The following is a 22212-nucleotide window of genomic DNA, read 5'->3' on the forward strand; positions in this document are numbered from 1 at the left end:
TCCTGGACCAGAGTGGTGGTGCAAGTCGTAAGGCATCTGCCTTACTCGAGCTAGCCTAGGACGGACTGCAGTTCGATCCCCCCAGAGTCCCAATATGGTCCCCCAAGCAGGAGTAGTTTCTGAGCACATAGTCAGGAGTAACCCCTGAACATCACTGGGTGTGGCCCCAAAACCACACCCCCCCACACACAAAAGAAATCGTTCCTGACAGGCTTGGGGATTACATGAGATGCCAGGGATTGAACCTGGGTTGGTTTTGGGTCAGAACCAACGCAAGGTCAGAACCTTGCGTGCAAGGCAAATGCCTATGCAGCATTCAGGGGTTATTCCCGGCTCTACGCTCAGAAATCGCTCCTGGCAGGCTCAGGGGACTATATGGGATGCCTGGATTTGAACCACCATCCTTCTGCATGCAAGGCAAACTCTTTACCTCCATGCATGCAATCTCTCCCGCCCCAGATAGCAGTCTTTTTTTGGGCCACACCCGGCGATGCCCAGGGGTTACTCCTGGCTGTCTGCTCAGAAACAGCTCCTGGCAGGCACGGGGGACCTATTGGACACCAGGATTCGAACCAACCAGGTAGCAGTCTTAATAAAAAAAAAAAAAAGTCACAGGAAGCTAAGGGGTGTGGGGGGGAGTGGCTCAGCTGTAGAGTACCACAGGTGTGACAAGGGCAGAACCTTCTTGTGGCAGCCCATCCCTGTCCAGCTGCAGTGTGTTTGCAAGTTGGCTTTGCAGGTGCCTCATCAAACCTCTCACCAACCAAACCTTCTCTTTGACCCCTGCTCCCAGAGGTAGATTTGGCAAAGGCCAACCTGCAGAAGTGGGCATGACTACTGCAGAAGCCAGCAAGCAAACTAGTGCAGAGACCTTCCTGAGTAGGCTGATGACGCTCTAGGCCCAGGAAAGTCCTTCCCCAAACCCCAAGAGTCCGCACTCCTCCTCCATTCCCCTCGGGCCCGTGGAAAGCCCGCGAGCCAGACTGAAAAGCAGCCTGGATTGTTCTTACCTGAACTTAGAGGTGCAAGCTATTTCAAGACTCAGCTGGCCAAAGCTCTCTCTGCCCAGGGCTGGGCAGCCTCCGACGTCTCCGCCCCGTTCTACATTCTCTGCCGCCCTTAAGTTTCGGTTCTCTCGCTGGACGGGCCTTTCCCAGAAATCACGTGGTCCGAGCCGCACGGCAGGTCGCGACCAGCAGGTGGCAGCAGCGCCTGAGCATCCCGCGGTCCATCTAAGGGGTCCTTCCCAGCTCAGAATGCCACTTGGGCAGCAGCCCAGGGAGGTTGCTGGCAGCTAACAGACCTCCGGAGAGCTCAGTACCGCAGGTGCTTCCCCTGTCCATGCCCATTAGGTGCCTGCGAATACTGGAATACTGGCTGACTCAGAGGGAAAGAACACCCAGGGCAGGGCAGGATGCCAGGCTAGGGGGCTGCGTGAAGAGTCTCGGAGGCCTGTTCCTGCCTGCTCCAGAGCATAGGGAAGGTCAGGTGGTGGTGGGTGTGGAAGCCTTTCAGCGCAGTTCTGTTCACCCCCTTCTTCCCCTGATGCCCGACCTCCCCTTTCCCTGTGGGATTAGGAAGAACCACTACTGAGAAGCCTTGGCAAGGAGATGTGTCTTTATTGTAGTGTGGAAGATGGTCCTGTGGCGGCTAGGCCATGGGCAGCCCACAGGACCCTTCCCTCAGTTACTTCCTCCTACGGGGGATGCTCTGTCCCAAGGGAACTTCTTTCATCAGCTTCTGCAGGAGAGAGAAGAAGATGAGACTGGAAGCCAGCTGACAGGAAAGGCCTGGGACACAGGTCCCAGGTGTGGCTGGGGAGGTGGGGGAAGCCTTCACCTGTAACAAACGGGCATGGTAGTTGTGGGCATCCTCGCCAGCCAGTGGCTGGGGGCGAGCATGCAGGTAGCGTTCTATGGCCGTCTCTAGCTCCTCCACCTCATACAGGGTGGCTGGGTCCAGGGAGTGGGCGTTGATGAGGCTCACAAGGTATTCTTTGTAGTGTGCTCTGGGAAGACGAGAGGATAGAATATGCCTTTTTTTGTTTTTGTTTTTGGGCCACACCCAGCAGTGCTCAGGGATTACTCCTGGCTATCTGCTCAGAAATAGCTCCTGGCATGCACAGGGGACCATATGGGACGCTGGAATTCGAACCAACCACCTCTGGTCCTGGATCGGCTGCTTGCAAGATAAACACTGCTGTGCTATCTCTCCAGCCCCCAGAATATGCCTTTTGTGTGGCTGAGAGACCTCATGCTCCTCAAACCTCATCAAGCACTGCACACTCTGGAGAATAAGATCAACACTCCTAACCTCCTCTTATCTCCTGCACTTTAAGTTCTGCCAGCCTGTGTATGCTGTATGATGACTATACTTTTTCCAGAGGACCCCCCACTCTGTTTCCCAAGATTCACCACTGCCTGGGCATACCCACTCCATCCCTCCACTCCTCCCCAACACCTAATTCCACACCCTCCCTGGCACTCACTGGCAGAGGCCAGCATGGCCAGCTGGAGTCTCCTTGCCACAAGCTTCATCCCGGAATCCATTGGGAATCTCTTTCTGCTCCATCACTCGGCAGCCACCTGAAGAGGAAGGAAGGGACCCACAGTTGGGAGACGGCCCCTGACACAAAGCCAGGAGAAGCGAAACATTGATGAGGCACGAGGCAGCATCAGGAGCACCTGACGACTGGAGTCCAGGAGACTGAAATGGCTGGCCTGGTAGCCTGCCCCTGGCATCGAGGCAGAGACCTGACCAGGCCTGCTTTTACAGAGCCTGCCTCGGGGACCAGACAGATGAAACAGTGGGTAAGGCTCTTTCTTGTCTTGCACAAGGCTGGCCCAGGTTCAATCCCTGGTACCACATATAGCCCCCTGAACCCCGCCAGGTGTGAAAACTGAGCACAGAGCCAGGAGTCAGCCTGAGCTCCTCCAGCTAGGAGCGACCCCTAAAACGATAACAACAATCACAACAACAACAAAAAATAGAATTGCATCCTTTCTTGATTTTGTAAGTTATTGGTTTTAGTTGCCACCCTTATGGATACCACTGGTTCAGTGCTCAAGAGTTCCCTCTAGTGGTGCTGGGGGGGGGCATGTGGTATAGGAGGTTGACCCCAGGTCTCTTACATGCAAATCATATGATTACTCTGCTGGCTGCTGAGCTCCTTTTCCAGGCCCACATCCCCCGTGAAACAGCACTTGGAGTTAGGATGTAAGTCTGGCACAATGACTTATTCTGTGAAAGTTTGACTAAGGATCAGTTTCCCAAGGTGAACAGTGCTACTCTCCCTCTCACCTGGGCACTATCACCTGTCACTGGAACTATCTATGGGGCAACAACAGTAACCTCATGTGCAATTAGGGTCCTCTCTACTCATGTGCTTCAAAAAGGTAGATTTAAAATGGGTGCTGAATGTTGTTATTTTTCTTTGAAGAGGGGGCCTGTAGGCCAAATAAATTAGGGAACCTCTGATCTAATTGGTAAGAAGTAGGGTAGATATCGGTCATGCACATGTAACACCTTTCTGTTGCCCTTCTGGAAACTAAGTGCACTAGAAGCCTCATTAAATACCCATCAAACTCATTAATAAGTTATGTGGAGTTGGGAGAAGAAAAAAAGTATGGAAGTGATGGGTGATTTGCTGTGACCCAATGCAAAATAGCTAGCTGCAGGGGCCAGGCAGATAGAGTGGCTGACAGACACTTGCCTTGAATGTAACTAACATGGGTTCAATCCCCAGTATCCTATATGGACCACCAGGAGTGATCCCTGAGTGTAGAGCCAGGAGGAAGCCCTTAGTACTGCTGAGTGTGTCCCCCAAAACAAAAACATACAGAAAATAGCTAGTGGCAAGATGGATATTATCCCATTATTTCATTTTTTTGTGGTGCTGGGGATCAAGGCCAGGGTCAATCACATGCCAAATGAATGCTGTTCTGCAAAGCCCCACCTCTGGTTAGCTCCACTTATCATAGAGAAAAACAAGTGAGCACAGGACGTGCCTTCGCCAAGAGCCTACCCCAGACCGAGCCTCCTCTTCACTTCTCCTGGCACTCTCACACTTACCTCCAGGAACAGCTCGAGCACCTGTGGGAGGCTCTGTGTTGAACAAGACATCATTGTCCTAAGAGGGAGAGGGATGAGTGTCAGGTGTCCCTAGAGGCTCTATCTTCCTGTGCAGAGCCCCTCCCTTCTCGCCACCCTGGCTCTGTCCTCTACCCTGGGAAACCTGCCACACAGGAGTTCAGGGCTGCCCCCGACCTGCAGCAGCTTCTGGAGCCGAAGGGCCGTCCAGTCCCGCAGGTAGAAGAGGCAGTCTCGGGGGTGGTGGCCATGCAGGGACTTTTTCACCCGGCAACTCGGGTCTGGGCATTTCTGGTGGGAAACCGGAAAGACAGGGAGAGGGGAGTTGGTCCCTCTCAGGGAAACCCATAAAAGAAATGGGTTGAAGGATGATGGTTTGGAGAAAGCAAAGAGAGAGAAAGAACGAGAGGTACTTTACACAGATAGCCTCCTCTCCTCTTACTCTGGGTTGTCCCTAAGTGACCCCCCAACCCCTCCCACAGAATGCTGGGGAGCACCCCCTTCCCCCAAGTCCTCCCAAACCCCATTCTCTGGGCTCACGTTCTTGGCATAAAAGGCATTGTAGCAGCCACTGCAGAACTGGTAGCGGCACTGGGTGCAGTGAAAATGCATGCAGCCTCCTCGGGCCAGTGCATACGAGAACTTGCACTTGGGACAGTCTGCAAGGGACAGCTGGTCAGGGCTGGGCCATACTGCTCCTCTGAGCTTTCCGGAAGAGCACCTAAGCTCTCCTGGGCACTGATGGCACTGGGCCTCAGGACTACTAGGCTTCCCGGGGGAGCCTTACCAATGCCATTTTCCTGAAGATACATTGCCAGACCATGGGCCTGGTACTCTGGGTCATTGTTGCGTTTCCAGTTCTGAAAATCCTCACAGCTCCGACCCCGGTGCTGCTCTTCCCACTGGTGGAAAGAACAAAGCTCCGTGAGGAGGCTCCAGCCGGGGCCCTGCTGGTTCATCTCATGGCCAGACACTCTTCGTTCATTCCAAACTGGGGGTGGCCAGTCATGGTTCTTTCATGTCCTCATTCTACATGTTCACCACCAAGTCTCGTGTCCACCCCCAAGGTCCAGTCTCCTTCCTTCCATCCTAACTGTGACCATCTCACCCTGAATCAGGGCCACTGTGCCCTTCACTAGCTTCTTTGCCTTCATTCCAGGCTGCTATAGCCATTCTGCACCTAGCAGACAAATGGTCTTTAAACTTTTTAAAAGTTGGGGCCAGAGAGATAGCTCAATGGGCAGAACACAGGCTTTGCATACAGGATCCCTGCTTCCACCCCCAGCTTGGCATGGTCCTATGAACACACAAGAGTGTACTAGGGAACAGCTCCGGACCACCACCATTCAAATAAGTCTAACTCAGGCAGCTCTATGGTACTGGGAGCTCTAGTTCTGAGGTTTGGTGGCAGGGAACTGGCTGTCTGTTACATTATTACTGTGTTTCCTAGTGCTAATGTGACTGAGGCACCAAACTGATCAACTGCATGCTGGAGATAGTGCTAGGGCCACAGACATGCAGGGAAAGAACTTCAGGCCAGAGTCATATACCCAGCCCTCTGAAGCACTATCAGGGGTAAATAAAATCATGCCACCCTTTGCTTAGCTGTAGGATAAAAGGCAAATACCTTACTCACTTAGTCCCAGGCCTCTCTTAACCTGGCTACTAGCTCCTCTCTGACCACCTGCACTCCTGCCCTGGTTCTGGAAGCACCAGCCACATAGGACATTTTCTTGCCTCCAGTCTTTTTATCTGCTGTTCTTTCTATCCTGAATACTCCACTCCATAGTTAGTTCCTTGTGAACTTTCAGGCCCGAGTTTATTTAGTTTTTTGGTTTCCGGGCCACACCTGGTAGCAATCCAGGGTTACTCCTAGTTTTGCGCTCAGAAATGGCTCCTGGCAGGCTCAGGGGACGATATGGGATACCAGAGATCGAACCCAGGTCCATCCCGGGTTAGCCATGGGCAAGGCAAATGCCCTACCGCTGTGCTACTACTTCAGCCCCATCAGGCCTGAATTTAATTCATTTTAGAAAAGAGTTTATCTGGTATCTCTACCCAAAGCAGGCCCATTCCAGTATTTCTGATCTCATCCCTATTTGTTTCCCTGTGACTGTCTATGTCCTCTCTTCCTCCTTCTTCCTTCTCCATTGCCCTGTCATCTCCCTGACTGCTTTGCCAGCTCCTGGCGCCCAGAGTACATGTCTATTCTATTCCTTGGCTAACACAGTAGCTCACCAAATACCTCTGACAGTACAGCTAGGCCTCACCTGGCGTTTACAGCGCACACAGAAGGTCTGGTGACACTGGGGACATGTGGCCTCCAGTTGCTCCCGCTCGTATATGAAGCCAAAGGAGCACTGTAGGGGGAAAGGTACAAGCTGTCGGGAACCTAACCAAGCACCACCGCCCCCCTTCCAGTCAGCTCCCCAGGCAAGCTCCTGACCTGGGCACACCACAAAAACTTGGGGTCTCGCATGAGCACTCCCTCAGTCAGCTTCTTGTGGAATAGTGCGTAAGCATCTGGCTCAAGACTCTCCCGAAGCTGGGGACAGGCCAGATGTGATGTGTGGGTGGGACCCCTGTAAAAAGCCCTCACCCTGAGTTAGAGATTGTAGTACCTGGATGTCCAGGGTGGAAAAGTAGCTGAGTAACTGGGTGTCATCTGTGAGGTCCGGGCGGCCACAGGCAGGGCACACCATGTCTGTGATGTGCTTCTCCTTCAAGGCGATAGTAAAGTGCTGTCGGAAGCAGTCAGGACAGATGGTGCACTCACAGGAAATCAGGGCCTGCATCTAGAAGGTCAGGGCCAGAGGAGGTGTGAGAGACCATAGCTGGAAGCCAGGGCAAAGGGTAAAAGCCTGAGCTTGGTATCAACTGAGGACCGGGGTTCAGTTAACAACAGGGACTCTATCAGGCCAGAGCAACATTACAATGGACAGGGCATTTGTCTTGTATTTGTCTGACCTTGGTTCCTTCCCTTGCACCCCCAAATCCTACCAGAGTAAATCCTTAGCACCACCAGTATGGTTCAAAATCCAAAATATAAATTTAAAAGTAAAAATAAATGCTGAGGGTCAGAGAGATAGTACAGATTTTAGGCACTTGCCTTGCATGAGGCCGAGCCAGGTTCAATCCTTGCTTTCCTGTAGTTCCCCCAAGCATTATCAGAAGTGATTTCTGAGTACAAAGCCAGGAGTGCCCCTACCCACACCCCAAATAAGCCAACAAGTGCCAAGCACGCAAACTAAATGTTTGATAATAGGGGAAAAATATACAGATATGTAAGACCTAAAGTCCCTGAATTAAAAAATAAATAAAAGAGGGGACGGAGTGATAACACAGCAGTAGGGCATTCGCCTTGCATGTGGCCGACCCAGAATGAATGGTGGTTTGATTGCCGTCATCCCATATGGTCCCCCGAGCCTGCCAGGAGCAATTTCTGAGTGCAGAGCCAGGAGTAACCCCTGAGTACTGCCAGGTTTGGCCCAGAAAACCAAAATAATAAATAAAAATAAATTCAGAACTGAAGAGACAGTACAAGGGTTAAGGTGACTCAAGTTAATTCCAGTATGCATGGTCACCACTCATAGTGACTCTCAAACACAGAGTCAGAAGAGCTAGCTCAAGGCACTACTGGGGGTAGTCCAACAACCCCCAAAATTATACCCAAGAGCAGAAATTCTGTTTATGGCCTCCTAAAATTTTCATAGATCTTTTAACATATTCCTACATGGCAAACTGCAAAAAATCAAATACATGTTCAGTAGTATTACTGGTAACCAAAAAGGAGAAAAATACTATAATTTTGTGAGTACAGATTCAGTTCAATGTACCACAGATTACAAAACTCGAGTGACAGGGAGCAGAGAAATAGTACAGTAGGTAGGGCACTTGTTTTGCCAATGGCACACCAAGATTCAATCCCCAGAACCCCATATGGTCCCCCAGTTCACTAAGAATGATCCCTGAATGCAGAACCAGAAATAAGTCCTGAGCACTTCTGGCTGTGATCCAAAAAAATAAAATCTCCACAGATGGAGAATATAACAGTGGTCACCAGGAGTGGGAGCAGGGAAGAGAGAAGGTGATGATAAGGAGGAGCACCAGGGGTTCCATGCTGGAGATAAAACAACTGGATGTGGGACAGTTAGTACTGGGAGGGATAGATAGTACAAGGGTAGGACATTGTCTTGGAGAAGGTCCCGTTTTATATGGTCCCGTTTTAGAGCCACATGGTGTGGTTCCGAAACGGACAAATAAAAAGAAACATCTAAGGGCCGGAGAGATAGTACAGTGGTAAGGCGTTTGCCTTGCACACAGTCGATCCAGGACGGACGGTGGTTCAAATCCCTGCATTCCAAATGGTCCACCGAGCCTGCCAGGAACGATTTCAGAGCACAGAACCAGGAGTAACCCCTGAGTGCTGCTGGGTGTGACCCAAAAATCAAAAACCAAAAACCAAAAAAAAGGAAACATCTGGATGTGGTAATAGAATCTATACCTGAAATGAAATTGAACAGAACCACACATATACACCAACATGAAAGAGAAGAGCCCTGCAGTCTTACTAACACTAATGTCTGTGACTTAGTGGACCGAGCGATAGTAGAGACTAGGGCACTTTGCTTTGCATGAAGCCAACCGGGTTCAGGCCTCGGTACCCTAACATGGTCCCCAAGCTCACCAGGAGTGGTCCCTAAGCACAGAACAAGGAGTAAGCCCTGAACACCACTGGGTATAGCGCGCGCGCACACACACACACACACACACACACACACACACACACACACGCGCATGCACGCACGCACACACGCACACACACACACACACACACACGCACGCACGCACGCACGCACGGGAAAGATGAAAGAGGAAATTTGTCATTATTTTCTTTCTTTTATATATTGGAATTTTTCCATAATAGTCTCCCTACCCCCACCTCCAATATCAAGGATAAGCCCAAGACTCACATATCCAAGGCCTTAGTGCCCTACCACTGAACTGAGAGTTCCTGTCTATATAACAGAACTTTAAAAAGAAGGAATGTGGGGATGGGTGGTCAATTCGTCTTTCCTTCCCAGAACCCTTTGGGGACACATGGGCAACCACAGAGCAAAAGACAGTGTAGAGGTGGGCAGGCTCAGTGCAGTCCAGAGAAAGTCATCCTAAAACCAGTACCCCGGGGTGCTCACCCGGCTGCGGGGCAGGGTCCAGCCACAAACAGCACATTCTTGGGCCAGCAATCGACGCAGAAAGGCCCGGTCTTGGCTTTGCCTCACAGCTTCCACCACATCCCCCAGCTCGTAGTTCCTAGGTGTCTCTTGTAGCAGTGACAGTGCCAGCTCTGCCCGGCCCCAGCTGGGGAGGGCATAGATTGCCAAGAGCCGCCTGACAAGGCTCTACAGGATATTTTAAAGAAGGAAGCAAGAAGCAATTGTCAGACCCTTGGAATTCCACCAATTGCGCCTTTCCTCAGTTCCCACCAGAGGGTTGTTCGTCCTGCCAAGCACCTGCTTATCGGGTCCATCCCAGTCAGGGGTGGGCTCAGGGCCACTGTCCCATATGCGCTGGTGAAAGGGCTCAAGGCGCTGGCGCTGGAGCTCAGTCAGAGCACGGGCCACATCGCCACCATGTTGAAACAGTGCTTGCAGAGACCCCTCCTCAGGCCCAAAGCCTAGGGCCTGGAGCTCCTTCACCTGTGTGTGGAGGGGTAGGAGGAGTGAAGAGGTGAAAGGAAAGGAGAGAAGAGCTTGAAAGGCTGAGCTCTAGAGCCCTCAGCCCTGTTTCCACTCCAGCACAGCAGGTACCTTTCTCCGCCGAGCTCTCACACACTCTTCCACAGCTTCTTCGAGATTGCCATGCTGACCCAGCCAGGCCTTCCGGGCCTCCTGACAGGAAAAGGCCCCCAGCCCTGGGTCTTTCTGCGCAGCCAACTCAGCCACCATCTCCAGCACGTAGGGCAGCTCTGAGCGCAGCCACTGCAAGGGGACCTCGGTCCCGGAGTACTGCAGAGCCGAGAAGACCTCCTCTGGGCAGGCACCAGCAGCTTCCCCTTCCTAGGGTAGTGTCAGACAGTGTTCAACCAGACAGTGCCAGGAAGGCCTTTATCCACCCCGCTGATACCCCAACCAAGGCAGAGCAGTATACCTGTCACGTGAAAGTAGAGACAGAGAAAGAGAGAAAGCAAGCGAGCACCCAATAGTGACAAGTTTGACAAAAACGTTTATTAATCAATGGCCACTTCTCCCTTCTCCAAGCAGTCCCACCTCACTTCAGGCCCCATCCTCACCTGGATCTTCATCACGAGCTGGTGACCTTCCTCCCGCATCTTGTCTTGGCGTTGCTTATCAGGGTCTCCGCTGGAACTGGGCCAGGGGGCACTGAGGCGTCGTGGAGGTTCTGGCTCATGGAGCTCCCCATCCAAAGATCTGGCATGAGGTCGGGGGGTGTGCTGTACTGGGATGTGGTCACTGGTCCGGTTGCAAACAGCACACACCCAGCCAGGGCCCGAGTTGCAGAAGGTACAGTGACTACAGTACCAAACTTGAGTCTGGGCAGAGGAGAGCAAAGTATCCCCCTGCTGGGAAGGTAGAAAAAATGATCCACTGATAGTTGACCAAGGTTCTGATATAACAGCAGGGTGTTTAGGGGAAATTTGGGGAGCTGAAGACAAATAGAGGAAGAGAAAGCAGAGAATGGTCTGTGGCAACAGGTTCAGGAGAGCTGGTATGTTTAGGAATAGGTTACCTGAAGGGGCCGCAGGCAAACATCAGCATCGTGAGTATCTGCCACCAAGCTAGGAGGCTGAGCCAGCCGAGGTCGCTCGCAGATGGCACATAGGACAGCCGCCGCCTCATTCTTGAAGGTGCAGCTCTGGCAGGCCCAGTGACCCCGAGCAAGCTCAGGTTCTTGGGTCCCAGGTCCTTGGGAACCAACATTCCCCAAGGCCAATCCCTTACAGGCTCGGGGCCGATCACAGGCCACACAGAGCACTGCCCAAGGTTCATTTATCAAACTGCAGGCAGCACATTGCCAGGGCAGATGGGCATTTGTAGAGTCAGGGGAAGAAAGAGAACCGTTTCCCAGAGCTTGCAGGGACTTTGGCTGAGGCCGTGATGGAGCTGAGGCTGATAAACTGTCAGGAAAAGCAGATAAGATGGCATATATGAGGTGGACATAAGCCCTCCTTCAAGTGTGTGTAAACAACTAGATAAGTCCCACTGAAGTGGTGGGGCTGGTGCCAGACATCCCTCTTTCTTTATGTGACAAAACATGACTCAGGCCTTTGTGCAGTGTTCTCTCTGATATGGTCCTGTATCCACTTTCTGTTCAATAGTGAATAGCAATTTAAAATCCCTTTCTTCCTGGCAGGTACCTCTAACATAAGGCCTGACTCAGAAATGGCATTTAAGGCACTGCCAACTTTATGACAGTACCATGGATACATGACAGTATCAACGACTAAGTAGATCACTCAGACTAGGTTGTATTTTATTCCTCCCTATTTGCACACTCTACAATTTTTTTTTTTTTTTTTTTTTTTTTTTTTTTGCTTTTAGGCCACACCTGGTGATACCCAGGGGCTACTCATGGCTCTGCACTCAGAAATCACTCCTGGCAGGCTCAGGGGACCATATAGGATACTGGGAATCAAACCTGGTTCTGTCCCAGGTCTGCTGCATGCAAGGCAAATGCCCTACTGCTATGCTATTGCTCCAGCCCCCACACTATACAATTTCTCTTTGAAGCTAATAGGTCTGTGCTCAGAAGGTCAAGAGCACTTGGCAGTGCTCAAAAGACCATATGTAGTGAGGAGTTTCAAACCAGAGTCAGTCTCATGCAAGGCAAGTATCTTAACTCCTTTACTATCTCTCTAGCCTCACCATACACAAATACTTGGTGACAGCTACTTGCTTGCTATGTGTATCTATGATCCCTTGTCTGCTTGGCCTCTACAAAACCGTCTTCGGCACACTGTCTAGCAAAAGTAGGTACTTAAGCAGTTGAATGTTCTCAATTTCAAATGCACTCAGAAGAAAAGGCCTCTCACCCAGGAGTCAGCTGGGGGGCTGGAGGAGTCCCAGGCAGGGTCTGTCGGTGGTGAAGGGAACGGGATGGGTGGCCATGGAACAGACGATCACAAGCAGGGCACAGGGTGTGTTTACAGGCAGAGCAAAATAGTGTGCCTGGGGCAGAACCACAGAGGAAGCAGGGACTGGGAGTAGGGCCTTAAAGAAGAAAATAAAAGAACATCTTACATCTGAAGCTGTTGTGGTGGGAGACAAATCAGACTACTTTTCCATGCAACTGGAAACAATTTTATGTTTTTATTTATTCGTTTTGGGGCCATACCCGGTGGTACTTAGGGCTTACTCCTGGCTCTGCACTCAAGAATAGCACCTAACTATTCTCAGGGTACCCTATGGAATGCTGGGGATTAACCCCCTAGTCTTGCTTCATAGAAGGTATATATGCTCAACCACTGTACTATCTCTCCAGCCCCAAGAAAGTTTTAATCTGTTAGAAAAGATTGGCCCTGGCTCTAGCTCAGTGGTAGGGTTCAATGTCCGGTACCAAGAATAAAAGATCAAGGGCTGGAGAGATAGGCATTTGCCTTTCATGCAGAAAGTCATTGGTTCGAATACCAGCATCCCATATGGTCCCCCGAGCCTGCCAGGAGCGATTTCTGAGCATAGAGCCAGGAGTAACCCCTGAGTGCTGCCGACCGACCTGAGCACTGTCACACACACCCCCCCCAAAAAATCAATAACTAAGAAGACTGCCAGAGGAGAGCCTCAGGTTTCCACAGACTTAGTCTACTAAAATCCTACGTTCTCCATCCATCATTGGGCCATTCATACCTGGGGCAGAGGAGTTGAAAAAGGGGCCAGTTGCAATCTCTTTCAGCAGTGGGGCAAATTCTGAGAACTGCAGCATCTGAGGAAAAAAGAGGGCAGAGCATGTGCAATGGTTTGGGGAAAGCGTTCCCAATCTGAGATCCCTTTGCTCCCCAGACCCCAGAGACCCTTCTGCCTTCCTTACATCATCTTCAGTGTTGTCTTTCAGCAGCTGCTCCAGCACTTGTTGTCTCAGATGAGCATTCTGTCATAACATAAAAATTCCCACTGAGGGCTGGAGTAATAGTACAGCCGTAAGGCGTTTGCCTTGTATGTGGCCAATGCAGGAGTGCCCCAATTCAAACCCCGACATCCCATATGGTTCCCCGTGCCTGCCAGGAGTGATTTCTGAGCACAGGCCAGGAGTAACCTCTGAGTGTCGCCGGGTATGACCCAAAAACAACAACAAAATTTCCCGCTGAGAGTCTTAGAACACCACCTACTCTCCAAGCCTTGCTCCTCTAACAGAATGTTCATGGAGACAACAGACTGAGGAGTTGTGCAGTGTCCAGAGGGGTTCTGCCTGTGTTTCAGAGACAGACTGTGCTTAGGGTTATCACTTCTGGTGGGGCTTGGGGATCAATAGGTGGTACTGCAAATGGAACACTAGATGTGTAAGGCAATACTTTACCTGCTCTACTATTTCTTCGGCCAGTCCATCTAGCTTTGGAATTAGACTGGGATCCACCATTCTGCTTTGCTTTATTTTTGGCCACACAGCGGTGCTCAGTGCCTACTCTTAGCTCTGTGCTCAGGGATCACTTCTAACGAAGCTTGGGGCCTCTACATGTGCCGCGGATGGAGCAAACTCTATGCTATCTCTCCGACACTTTGGGCTCCATCGAACAGGTAGGTACTGAGGTCTTCAGAGGACAGCTCACCTGTAACAGCAGAGTGAGCTCAGTCCGTAGCAGCAGTACTTCCAGGGTAACGATGGCCACTTGGTGCTCATCAGGCTCCTTCTGCCCCTCAGGGAAGCTCAGCCCATCAGGTTGCTCCTCGGTGTAGCCGTAGAGTCGCAGAACATCCCGGCCCCCCTGCCACACGGGCACAAACTGTCAGAGTCGGCAGATCCCTCTCCAAAGTTGGAGGAAGAGAAGGACAGGCATGTCACCCCTTCAGCCCTGCCTTCGAACCTTCCCAGGGCACCCGCAGCCCAGACAGACCATGTCAGTCCCCTTAGCAGAACATCCCGGCCCCGCTGTCACACGGGCACAAACTGTCAGAGTGGGCAGATCCCTCTCCAAAGTCCAAGGAAGGGAGGGACAGACATGCCACCCCTTCAGCCCTTCGAACCTTCAGCCTTCGAACCTTCCCAGGGCACCCACAGCCAGACCATGTCCCCCCTTCTTCACCTGCACCGAATCCACTGTGCTGCGGAAAACGGGATTGTTAAACTTGACGCCGCGCCAGTAGCGCGGTCGCTGCGGGCTCAGGAGGTTGCGGCCGTACTTCTCCAAGATGTTCAGGGCGGTGCACAAGGTGCTGAGGTAGTTTTGGGGCTGCAAGCAACCAGGAAGCAGGAAAAAGACCATGAGCCCCGTCCCGCCCCTTCTCGCGCCCCCCGTCCCGCCCCAGCGCTCCGGGGCCGGCCGGGCCGCACCTCCCCGTGTGCATTGCGGCGGATGAGGCGCGCGGCGTCCAGGCGCAAGTAGCGCGCGGCCAGCGGCACGGAGGGGTCCAGCAGCGGCTGCAGCTGCTCCGGGGAGAAGGCCTGGCCCGAGTCCTGGCGCAGGGCGCTCGCCAGCCGCTCGCGGGCCGCCAGGAAGGCCCTGTCCTCCTCCTGCCCGGGCATCCTGCGCCTGGCCCGGGGACCGCGGCGTTCCCCGGAAGCGCTCCCTGGCGTGGCGTGGCGTGGTGTCCGCCCCTCCGGCTGGACGCGGACAATGGAGCCCCTCGGGGTGGGTCACTCAGGCCACTGTCATCCTCCGGCCGCGGGTCCCGAGCCAGGGGGAACCGAGAACAGGAAGTGCTTAGGGGAGAGGCGGGACGGTGACCTAGTTTAACGGAAGGGGCGTGGCTAAGGGGCGTCCCATCTGGCGTGGGGGCGTGGCCAAAAGGGCTCTAGCCAATGAGCGAGGAGCGTTTGGTGGCCCCGCCCCAGAGTTGGAGTTTTGTGTTTGTGTGTGTGCGGGTTTTTTTTGTTTTTTGGGGGGGGGGGCTTTAAAGCGCCGCTCGCGTTCTTTTCAGCCACTCAGTCTTCCACGCCGGTTCCACCCCTTCTTCCCCTCTGGACAGTCCCAGTCCTCGGTTTACCTTCTTTTTCATCCTTCCTCTTTTTCTGGACCTACCAGTCCCGCTCTGACTTCTATCTACCAGGGGACTTCCATCCTACTGGGGAAGTTCCGTTCTGCGGGGGACGAGACGCTCAGCGGCCTTTCGCTTTCTCACGCAGTTCCCACCTTTCTAGTGGGCCTGGAAGGCAGAGGGGGAAGCCCCGGGCCTGCTCTCTTTTGCATCTTGTTAAGTCCTCTCAGCCCCAAATTCTGTCTCTCTTCAGATTTCTTGTTTATTTGTTTTTTCTTTTTGGAGGAAAAGGGGCGTTATTTAGTTTGGGGGACCCAACCCAGCTTTGTTCAGGGATCACTCCTAGCGGGTCTCAGGTAGACCCTAGGAAATATCAGGGACCGACCCCGTGCCGGGCAAGACAAGTCTCCTGAGGCGAGCCCTACTCTTTTGGCCCATCTCCCGCCTGATCTGACTCCTCCACCTCTTCCCCCGCACTCGGGTCTTGTAGGGAAACCCCACCGCTGGACACGTTCTGCTCGCCCCTCTCTCGGTTCTGCAACCCTGGAGTCTCCCCGCGAGTCCCTCGCCGCTCCCCAGGCCCGCCCACCCGCGGGACAGCCCCTTCCTTCCAACCTCTCCGATCGCGATCGCGTCCTCCAAACTCCTCCCTCGGACAGCCGTGGACCCACATGGCACCGCCTCTCCGGGCTGCCACTGACGGCGAATGGCTGGGGGGCTACTGAGCCTTGGCTGCCAGCTGGAGGGGAGACGGGGAGGGGCGTGGCCGGGGCGGGCCCGGGTGTGTGGAGTGAAAGCGAAAGCGCTGGCGGTTCGCGAGCCGTGGGGAGAAGGAGCTCGCCGGGCGGCATGGCCAAGCCTAGTGGGGTGCGCTTGAGCGGGGAAGCCCGCAAACAGGTAACGGGGGGCCCCGGGGTCCAGGAGGGGAGCGGAGCCCTCCTTGATGCAGGCCAAGCTGCATACTCCAGGGGACCAAGGCTGTGCTTGGGAATTCTTGGATACCTGTTTCTTAGTGCCCGAAGATCCCAGGGTTCCTCCCCTCCACTGTGCTTGGGCATCCAGGGGAATTTGACTTGTGTGCTAAGTTGGAGGGTTCCATTGTGGGCTGGATCATGCCCTCATGAATATCCGGGTACTCTCTGTGCAGGTGGATGTCTTCAGGCAAAGTCTTTTCCAGGAGGTAAGTCACTGGATTGAGCCGGTTTGATTCACAGTCTAAACCCTACTTGAGAATTGCAGCCTCATAGTGACCCCAAATCCTCTCTAGACTTTGACCCCACTTCATTTACCAAGCCTTCACCGAAGATAAGCTCCTAGTCATTCATCTCTAATTCTCACCCTCCTCTCCCCAACTCATTAAAACTTTCCCCACATCTGCCATTTCCTCTCCTCTTTTTTGTTGAGGGACTCCTTTTCTGTTTTGTTTTTGTTTTTTGTTTTTGGGTTACACCCGGCAGCGTTCAGAGGTTACTCCTGGCTCTATGCTCAGAAATCGCTCCTGGCAGGCACAGGGATATGGGGATGCTGGGATTCGAACCACTGACCTTCTGCCTTACCTCCATGCTATTTCTCCGACCCCGACTCCTCTCTTTTGTTATTGTGGTGTTGAGGGACATCACGATCCTAACCTTGACTCTGCCACTTTCCAACTTGGGCAAGGCTCTGTACTTCCAGAGCTTCCGGTACTTCCTTGCAAGTTTTGGGATTTCATGAGCTCTGTGGGAGCTCCATGGGCCCTGCCATTTCTCCATATCTGATTGTGAATCTTCTGTGATCCTTTTCCTTGCAATGTGACCCACAGGCTGAGGAATTCCTCTCTGGATTCTTGCCACAGAAAATCGTGTATCTGAATCAGCTCTTGCAGGTATGTTGTGTAGGCCCTGCCTGCCAGGTCTTCTGGCCTCCCTCCTCTCCACCCACCTGCTCCAGCCCCAGTTCAACATGGTGTCAGCATTTGTGACTGGTAGACTAAAAACTCCCCATTAGCTAGGAAGTCAGAGCAGGGATATGGGGATAAAACTTCCCCAGGGTGAGGGGAAGAGGCTGGGCAGCCCCTGACAGTGAAGTCTCTGCAGGAGGATTCCCTCAACGTGACTGACTTGACCTCTCTCCGGGCCCCCCTGGACATACCCATACCAGATCCTCCTCCTAAGGATGATGAGGTGAGATGCTAAGGATTTAGAACTATAAGCCCGGTGGACATGCTGGCTTTCTAGTGCCCCATGCCTTTCTAAATCAATGCTTCCCCCCCACCCTTTTTTCTAGATGGAAACAGATAAGCAGGAGAAGAAAGAAGGTGAGAGGAAGGGGTGCCTAAGGGTAAAAGAATAGCTTAGTGACTGCAGGATAAGAAAGTCTAACTCCCCTCTCTCACAGTCCCTAAGTGCGGTTTTCTCCCTGGGAATGAGAAGATTCTGGCGCTCCTTGCTGTGGTTAAGCCTGAAGTCTGGACTCTGAAAGAGAAATGCATTCTGGTAAGCCTGGGAACTTGGGTAGACAGAGAAAACAAGCCAGTTACTGGTCTCCTTCAGAGGGGCAAGTCCTTCTCTTGGGATCCAATACCCAAAGTGGGGAACTTCTTGCCATGCCTGGGCTTTAGGTTCTAATACCCCAAGTGGGGAACTTCTTGCCATGCCTGGGCTTTAGGTTCTAGATGTTTTCATTCTATTAGACCTCTGGCATCACAATGGCATCCCTGGCATCACAATGGCATCCCTGAAATTGGAGACTGAGCTCTACCTCCATAGCCGCAAAACCCATTGCTATGTCCCATATGCTCTGATATAGTGAGTTGGATGCTTGGGAGTCAAACCCTGATTCCTATCACTCATCTAACTTACCTTCTTTTTTTTTTTTTTTTTTTTTTTGTGGTTTTTGGGTCACACCCGGCAGTGCTCAGGGGTTATTCCTGGCTCCATGCTCAGAAATTGCTCCTGGCAGGCACGGGGGACCATATGGAACGCCGGGATTCGAACCGATGACCTTCTGCATGAAAGGCAAACGCCTTACCTCCATGCTATCTCTCCGGCCCCCTAACTTACCTTCTTAACTTAAGTAGATTACTCTAACATGAGGCCATCATGATAGAACAGCAGGTGGAGCACTTACCTTGCATGTGGCCAACTTAGTTTCGATCCCCAGCATCCCATATGGTCAAGGCACAAGTAAGCCCGAAGTACTACAAAGTATGACATCCACCCCCAATAAAACCTACTCAGACATTCTTTTTTTGTTTTTGTTTTTTGGGCCACACCCAGCGGTGCTCAGGGGTTACTCCTGGCTGTCTGCTCAGAAATAGCTCCTGGCAGGCACGGGGGGCCATATGGGACACCGGAATTCGAACCAACCACCTTTGGTCCTGGATCGGCTGCTTGCAAGGCAAACGTCACTGTGCTACCTCTCCGGGCCCCTACTCAGACATTCTTAACTTCTGTCTTTTCGGGGCCAGAGAGATGGCACAGTGGTAGGGCTTTTGCCTTGCATGCAGCCAACCTGAGACAGACCCAGTTTGATTCCTGGCATCCAATATGGTTCCCTGAGCCTGCCAGGAGCAATTTCTGAGCACAGAGTCAGGAGTAACCCTTGAGCTTCACCAGGCATGGCTCAAAAACCAACTAATCAGTCAATAAACTAAAAAAAAAAAAACTTCTGTCTTTTCATTTGTTAAGTGGATATGATAAAAAATTATACTTTGAAAGGTGCTATGAAAGTTAAATGAGATACATAAATATATAATAAATATATGCTCATGCTATATGTTTATAAAATATATACATATAGGGGCCCGGAGAGATAGCACAGCGGCGTTTGCCTTGCAAGCAGCCGATCCAGGACCGAAGGTGGTTGGTTTGAATCCCAGTGTCCCATATGGTCCCCGTGCCTGCCAGAAGCTATTTCTGAGCAGACAGCCAGGAGTAACCCCTGAGCACCGCCGGGTGTGACCCAAAAACCAAAAAAAAAAAATATATATATATATATACACATATATAATAAACATATACTTATTCTATACTTAGAGAATATAGCACAATATTGGCATCTAAATGCTTAGCTAAATACAACTGTTACTAGATAGTCTAAGGTTGGAGATCAGATAATCCAGTGGGTAGATTGCATGCTTTGCATGCTACCTGGCACCCCATATGATCCTTTGAGCAGGGCCAACACTAAGTTCTAAGCACAGCTAGGCATGGCCCTAAACAAACAAACAAAAAAGGAAGTGGCAGTCATAAGAATAATCTACTAAATTTGGTTGTGGTTTAGTTTGGTTTTGGGAGTCACACCCATCTATGCTAAGAGATCATTCCTAGTTGGGTCTGGAGAAACACTTGGGGTGTTGTGAATAGAACCCAGTTCTATTATATCAAGGCAAGCACATTATATATGTGCTGTATATGTATAATGTATACAACCCTGTATAATGTCTTCGCTCTCCACTATATGTTTTTGTTTGGGTGTCACATTCGGCAATGCTTAGTGGCAACTCTTGGCTTTATATTCAGAAATAATTTCTGGTTGGCTCGAGGGACCATATAGGGTCCTGAGGATCAAACCTGGGTCAGATGCAGCAAGGTAATCACCCTACCTACTATACTATCTCTCAGACCTGATTATTTTTAATTTTTCTGCTCTTTTCCTGTTGTTTTCCTACACACTCAGTCGTGGTGCTTATCAGGAATCACAGTCACAGTTCTCACACATGCCCCAGTTTTGACACTTGCCAGGGTGCACAGTAAAATTGGATTCTTATTTGGGAGTACTGGTGCACAGGGGTTTCACACCTGACTGAGGGCCTTGTGCCATTTTAATTATAGTACACACACACACACCAGACACACACACACCAGACACACACACACACACACACACACACACACACACACACACACACACACACCAGACTGCAGTCAATGGAAGTGGCATGCTGTCCTAGAACCAGGGTCCTAAACAGTGGAACTGCTGAGGTTGTGTTCAGTAGTGTGTTGGCACCAGGGAAGAACTCATAGTCTAACACTTGTGAGGTAGGTGATTTACCACTGGACCATCCTAGAGTCCTCAACTCAGTATATTTGTTGGCTAATTCCTACATGAATCTTACTACAGGTGATCTCTTGGATCCAGCATCTGATCCCCAAGATTGAAGATGGAAATGACTTTGGAGTGGCAATCCAGGTAAGAAAGGACACAGAGTAAGGACACAGAGTAAAAACAATTGGAGAATAAAGAATAAGAGCCAGTCATGGAGCTAAAGAGAGGCTGGAGCATGTGCTTTGCATGCTGGAGGACTGGTTTCAGTCCCTAGCACCGCATTATCCCCTGAGCACTGTTGGGAGCAACTACAGACCACACAGCTAGGAGTAATCCCTGAGAACTGCCTAGTGTGCAAAATCCTGGGGTGGAGAGATGGATAGCTAGATAAGAATAGAGAGGAGGAACAGAGAAGATTAGGTGTTTAATTCAATTGTTTCTCATTTATTTACCACAGGAAAAGGTGCTGGAGAGGGTGAATACCGTCAAAACCAAAGTGGAAGCCTTCCAAACAACCCTTTCCAAGTAAGGGAAGTTGGTGGGGGCAGGGGGTGTGGCTGCAGAGACTCTCACAGCTGGGGGTGGATGGGGTCTTTTGGAAAGGTTGGGGACATGTATTTCTGAAATGCTTAGTCCTGTGATTGCTCCCTTGCTTCTGGCAGGTACTTCTCAGAACGTGGGGATGCTGTGGCCAAGGCCTCTAAGGAGACCTATGTAGTAAGTGGATGGTTTGGGATCATCCTCAGTCCTTTAGCTGAAGCCTACTGGGAGAGGGAGGGGCAGGGCATGGAAGGAAGGATAGAAGACCTCCTTGTTTTGGTTCAGATATTTCCAACATGGAGACTGCTAAACCAAAAGATTGCCTATGAAAACTGATTTGGCCTTTAATATCTCTGACCCCTTCCTTTCTCTGCTTGATCTTAAAGGATTTCACTACTCTACCTTCCACCTCCACTTGCACTTTTTTTTTTTTTCTTTTTTTTGGCTGCTGAGAAGTAGCTCATCCTCTACTTACCTTCTCCCTATATGAGGAAATGAGAACAATGTCCCAACCTCTCTTGGGAATGACTCAGCTTTGCCTCCCACTTTCCAGATGGATTATCGGGCCTTGGTGCATGAGCAGGATGAGGCGATCTATGGAGCACTCAGGGCCATGATGCTGGACCTACGGACCTTTTATGTGAGTGTGGAATAAGTCCCTAAGGGAGGTGGAAAAGGTGAAACACCGGGAATTCTACTACTGGTCTTCTGACTTTTTTCTAGGCTGAGCTTTATCATATCATCAGCTGCAACCTGGAGAAAATCGTAAATCCTAAAGGTGAAGAGAAGCCATCTATGTACTGAACCTAGCATTAGAAGGGAAATAAATTACTTATATGTTGTTTAGATTAACATTGGTATGTACCATTTATTCAAAAAGGCACTTTGGGGCCGGAACAATGGTGCAGCGGTAGGGCGTTTGTCTTGCACGCAGCTCACCCAAGCCTGACCGGGGTTCAATCTCCTGGTGCATCATATGGTCCCCCAAGCCAGGAGCAATTTCTGAGGGCATAGCCAGGAGTAACCCAGAGTGTCACTGGGTGTGGCTCAAAACCAAAACCAAAACGACCAAAAAGGCACATAGGGGCAGGAGCTGTGATACAGTGGGTAAAGTGCTTGCTTTGTACATAGTTGAACCCCACATGGTCCCCTGAGCACAGCCAGGAGTGATACCTCAGTGCAGAGCCAGGAATAAGCCCTGAGCACTGCTACATATGGCCCCAAAGCAAAATAAAATAGGCATGTGTTAGGGCTGGAGAAACAACAGAGTTTAAGGTGCATGCCTCCAACCCCAATTTCATCTTGATACCACATGTCTCCTGATCACTGTTAGGTGTAGTGCTAGAGGCCCTCAACATAGATGGAATGGAGGGAAAGCACCAAAGGGCCTGAGAAGTCACACTAATGT

General features: G+C 51.3%; 2 protein-coding genes across 2 annotated transcripts; one reads left to right on the forward strand and one right to left on the reverse strand.

Annotated features, from left to right (window-relative positions):
* Positions 1–1597: 1597 nt before the first annotated feature.
* On the reverse strand, positions 1598–14805 carry RNF31 (ring finger protein 31). Its single transcript, XM_049768386.1, has 21 exons — positions 14593–14805; positions 14345–14491; positions 13871–14026; positions 13135–13194; positions 12954–13029; positions 12143–12320; positions 10840–11227; positions 10382–10672; positions 9900–10148; positions 9603–9788; positions 9285–9491; positions 6711–6884; positions 6536–6634; positions 6360–6449; positions 4877–4991; positions 4630–4748; positions 4267–4380; positions 4072–4129; positions 2489–2585; positions 1840–2008; positions 1598–1740 (listed from the first exon to the last, which is right to left on the reverse strand). The coding sequence occupies exons 1-21, from the start codon at positions 14782–14784 to the stop codon at positions 1687–1689; spliced, it is 3219 nt and encodes a 1072-aa protein (XP_049624343.1). The 5' UTR covers positions 14785–14805; the 3' UTR covers positions 1598–1686.
* Positions 14806–15999: 1194 nt separating this feature from the next.
* On the forward strand, positions 16000–21656 carry PSME2 (proteasome activator subunit 2). Its single transcript, XM_049768390.1, has 11 exons — positions 16000–16133; positions 16384–16416; positions 17038–17100; positions 17312–17398; positions 17502–17532; positions 17613–17710; positions 20340–20408; positions 20722–20789; positions 20927–20981; positions 21358–21444; positions 21528–21656. Exons 1-11 carry the CDS (start codon positions 16086–16088, stop codon positions 21606–21608), a joined length of 720 nt encoding a protein of 239 aa, XP_049624347.1. The 5' UTR covers positions 16000–16085; the 3' UTR covers positions 21609–21656.
* The last annotated feature ends 556 nt before the right edge of the window (positions 21657–22212 follow it).

This window comes from Suncus etruscus, chromosome 2 (assembly GCF_024139225.1).
Source record: "Suncus etruscus isolate mSunEtr1 chromosome 2, mSunEtr1.pri.cur, whole genome shotgun sequence".
In the NCBI taxonomy this organism is placed as follows: domain Eukaryota; kingdom Metazoa; phylum Chordata; class Mammalia; order Eulipotyphla; family Soricidae; genus Suncus; species Suncus etruscus.

What these genes read in the sequence shown, in the direction of transcription:
- RNF31 (XM_049768386.1), bottom strand. Translation starts at nt 14,784, where the DNA reads ATGCCCGGGCAGGAGGAGGACAGGGCCTTCCTGGCGGCCCGCGAGCGG. An exon ending in GGGATGGACCCGATAAGCAG is followed by an intron (nt 9,492 to 9,602) that starts GTGCTTGGCAGG and finishes AATATCCTGTAG; the next exon opens with AGCCTTGTCAGGCGGCTCTT. An exon ending in AGTTTTTGTGGTGTGCCCAG is followed by an intron (nt 6,450 to 6,535) that starts GTCAGGAGCTTG and finishes TTCCCCCTACAG; the next exon opens with TGCTCCTTTGGCTTCATATA.
- PSME2 (XM_049768390.1), top strand. Translation starts at nt 16,086, where the DNA reads ATGGCCAAGCCTAGTGGGGTGCGCTTGAGCGGGGAAGCCCGCAAACAG. An exon ending in ACTTTGGAGTGGCAATCCAG is followed by an intron (nt 20,409 to 20,721) that starts GTAAGAAAGGAC and finishes TATTTACCACAG; the next exon opens with GAAAAGGTGCTGGAGAGGGT. An exon ending in CCTCTAAGGAGACCTATGTA is followed by an intron (nt 20,982 to 21,357) that starts GTAAGTGGATGG and finishes CCCACTTTCCAG; the next exon opens with ATGGATTATCGGGCCTTGGT.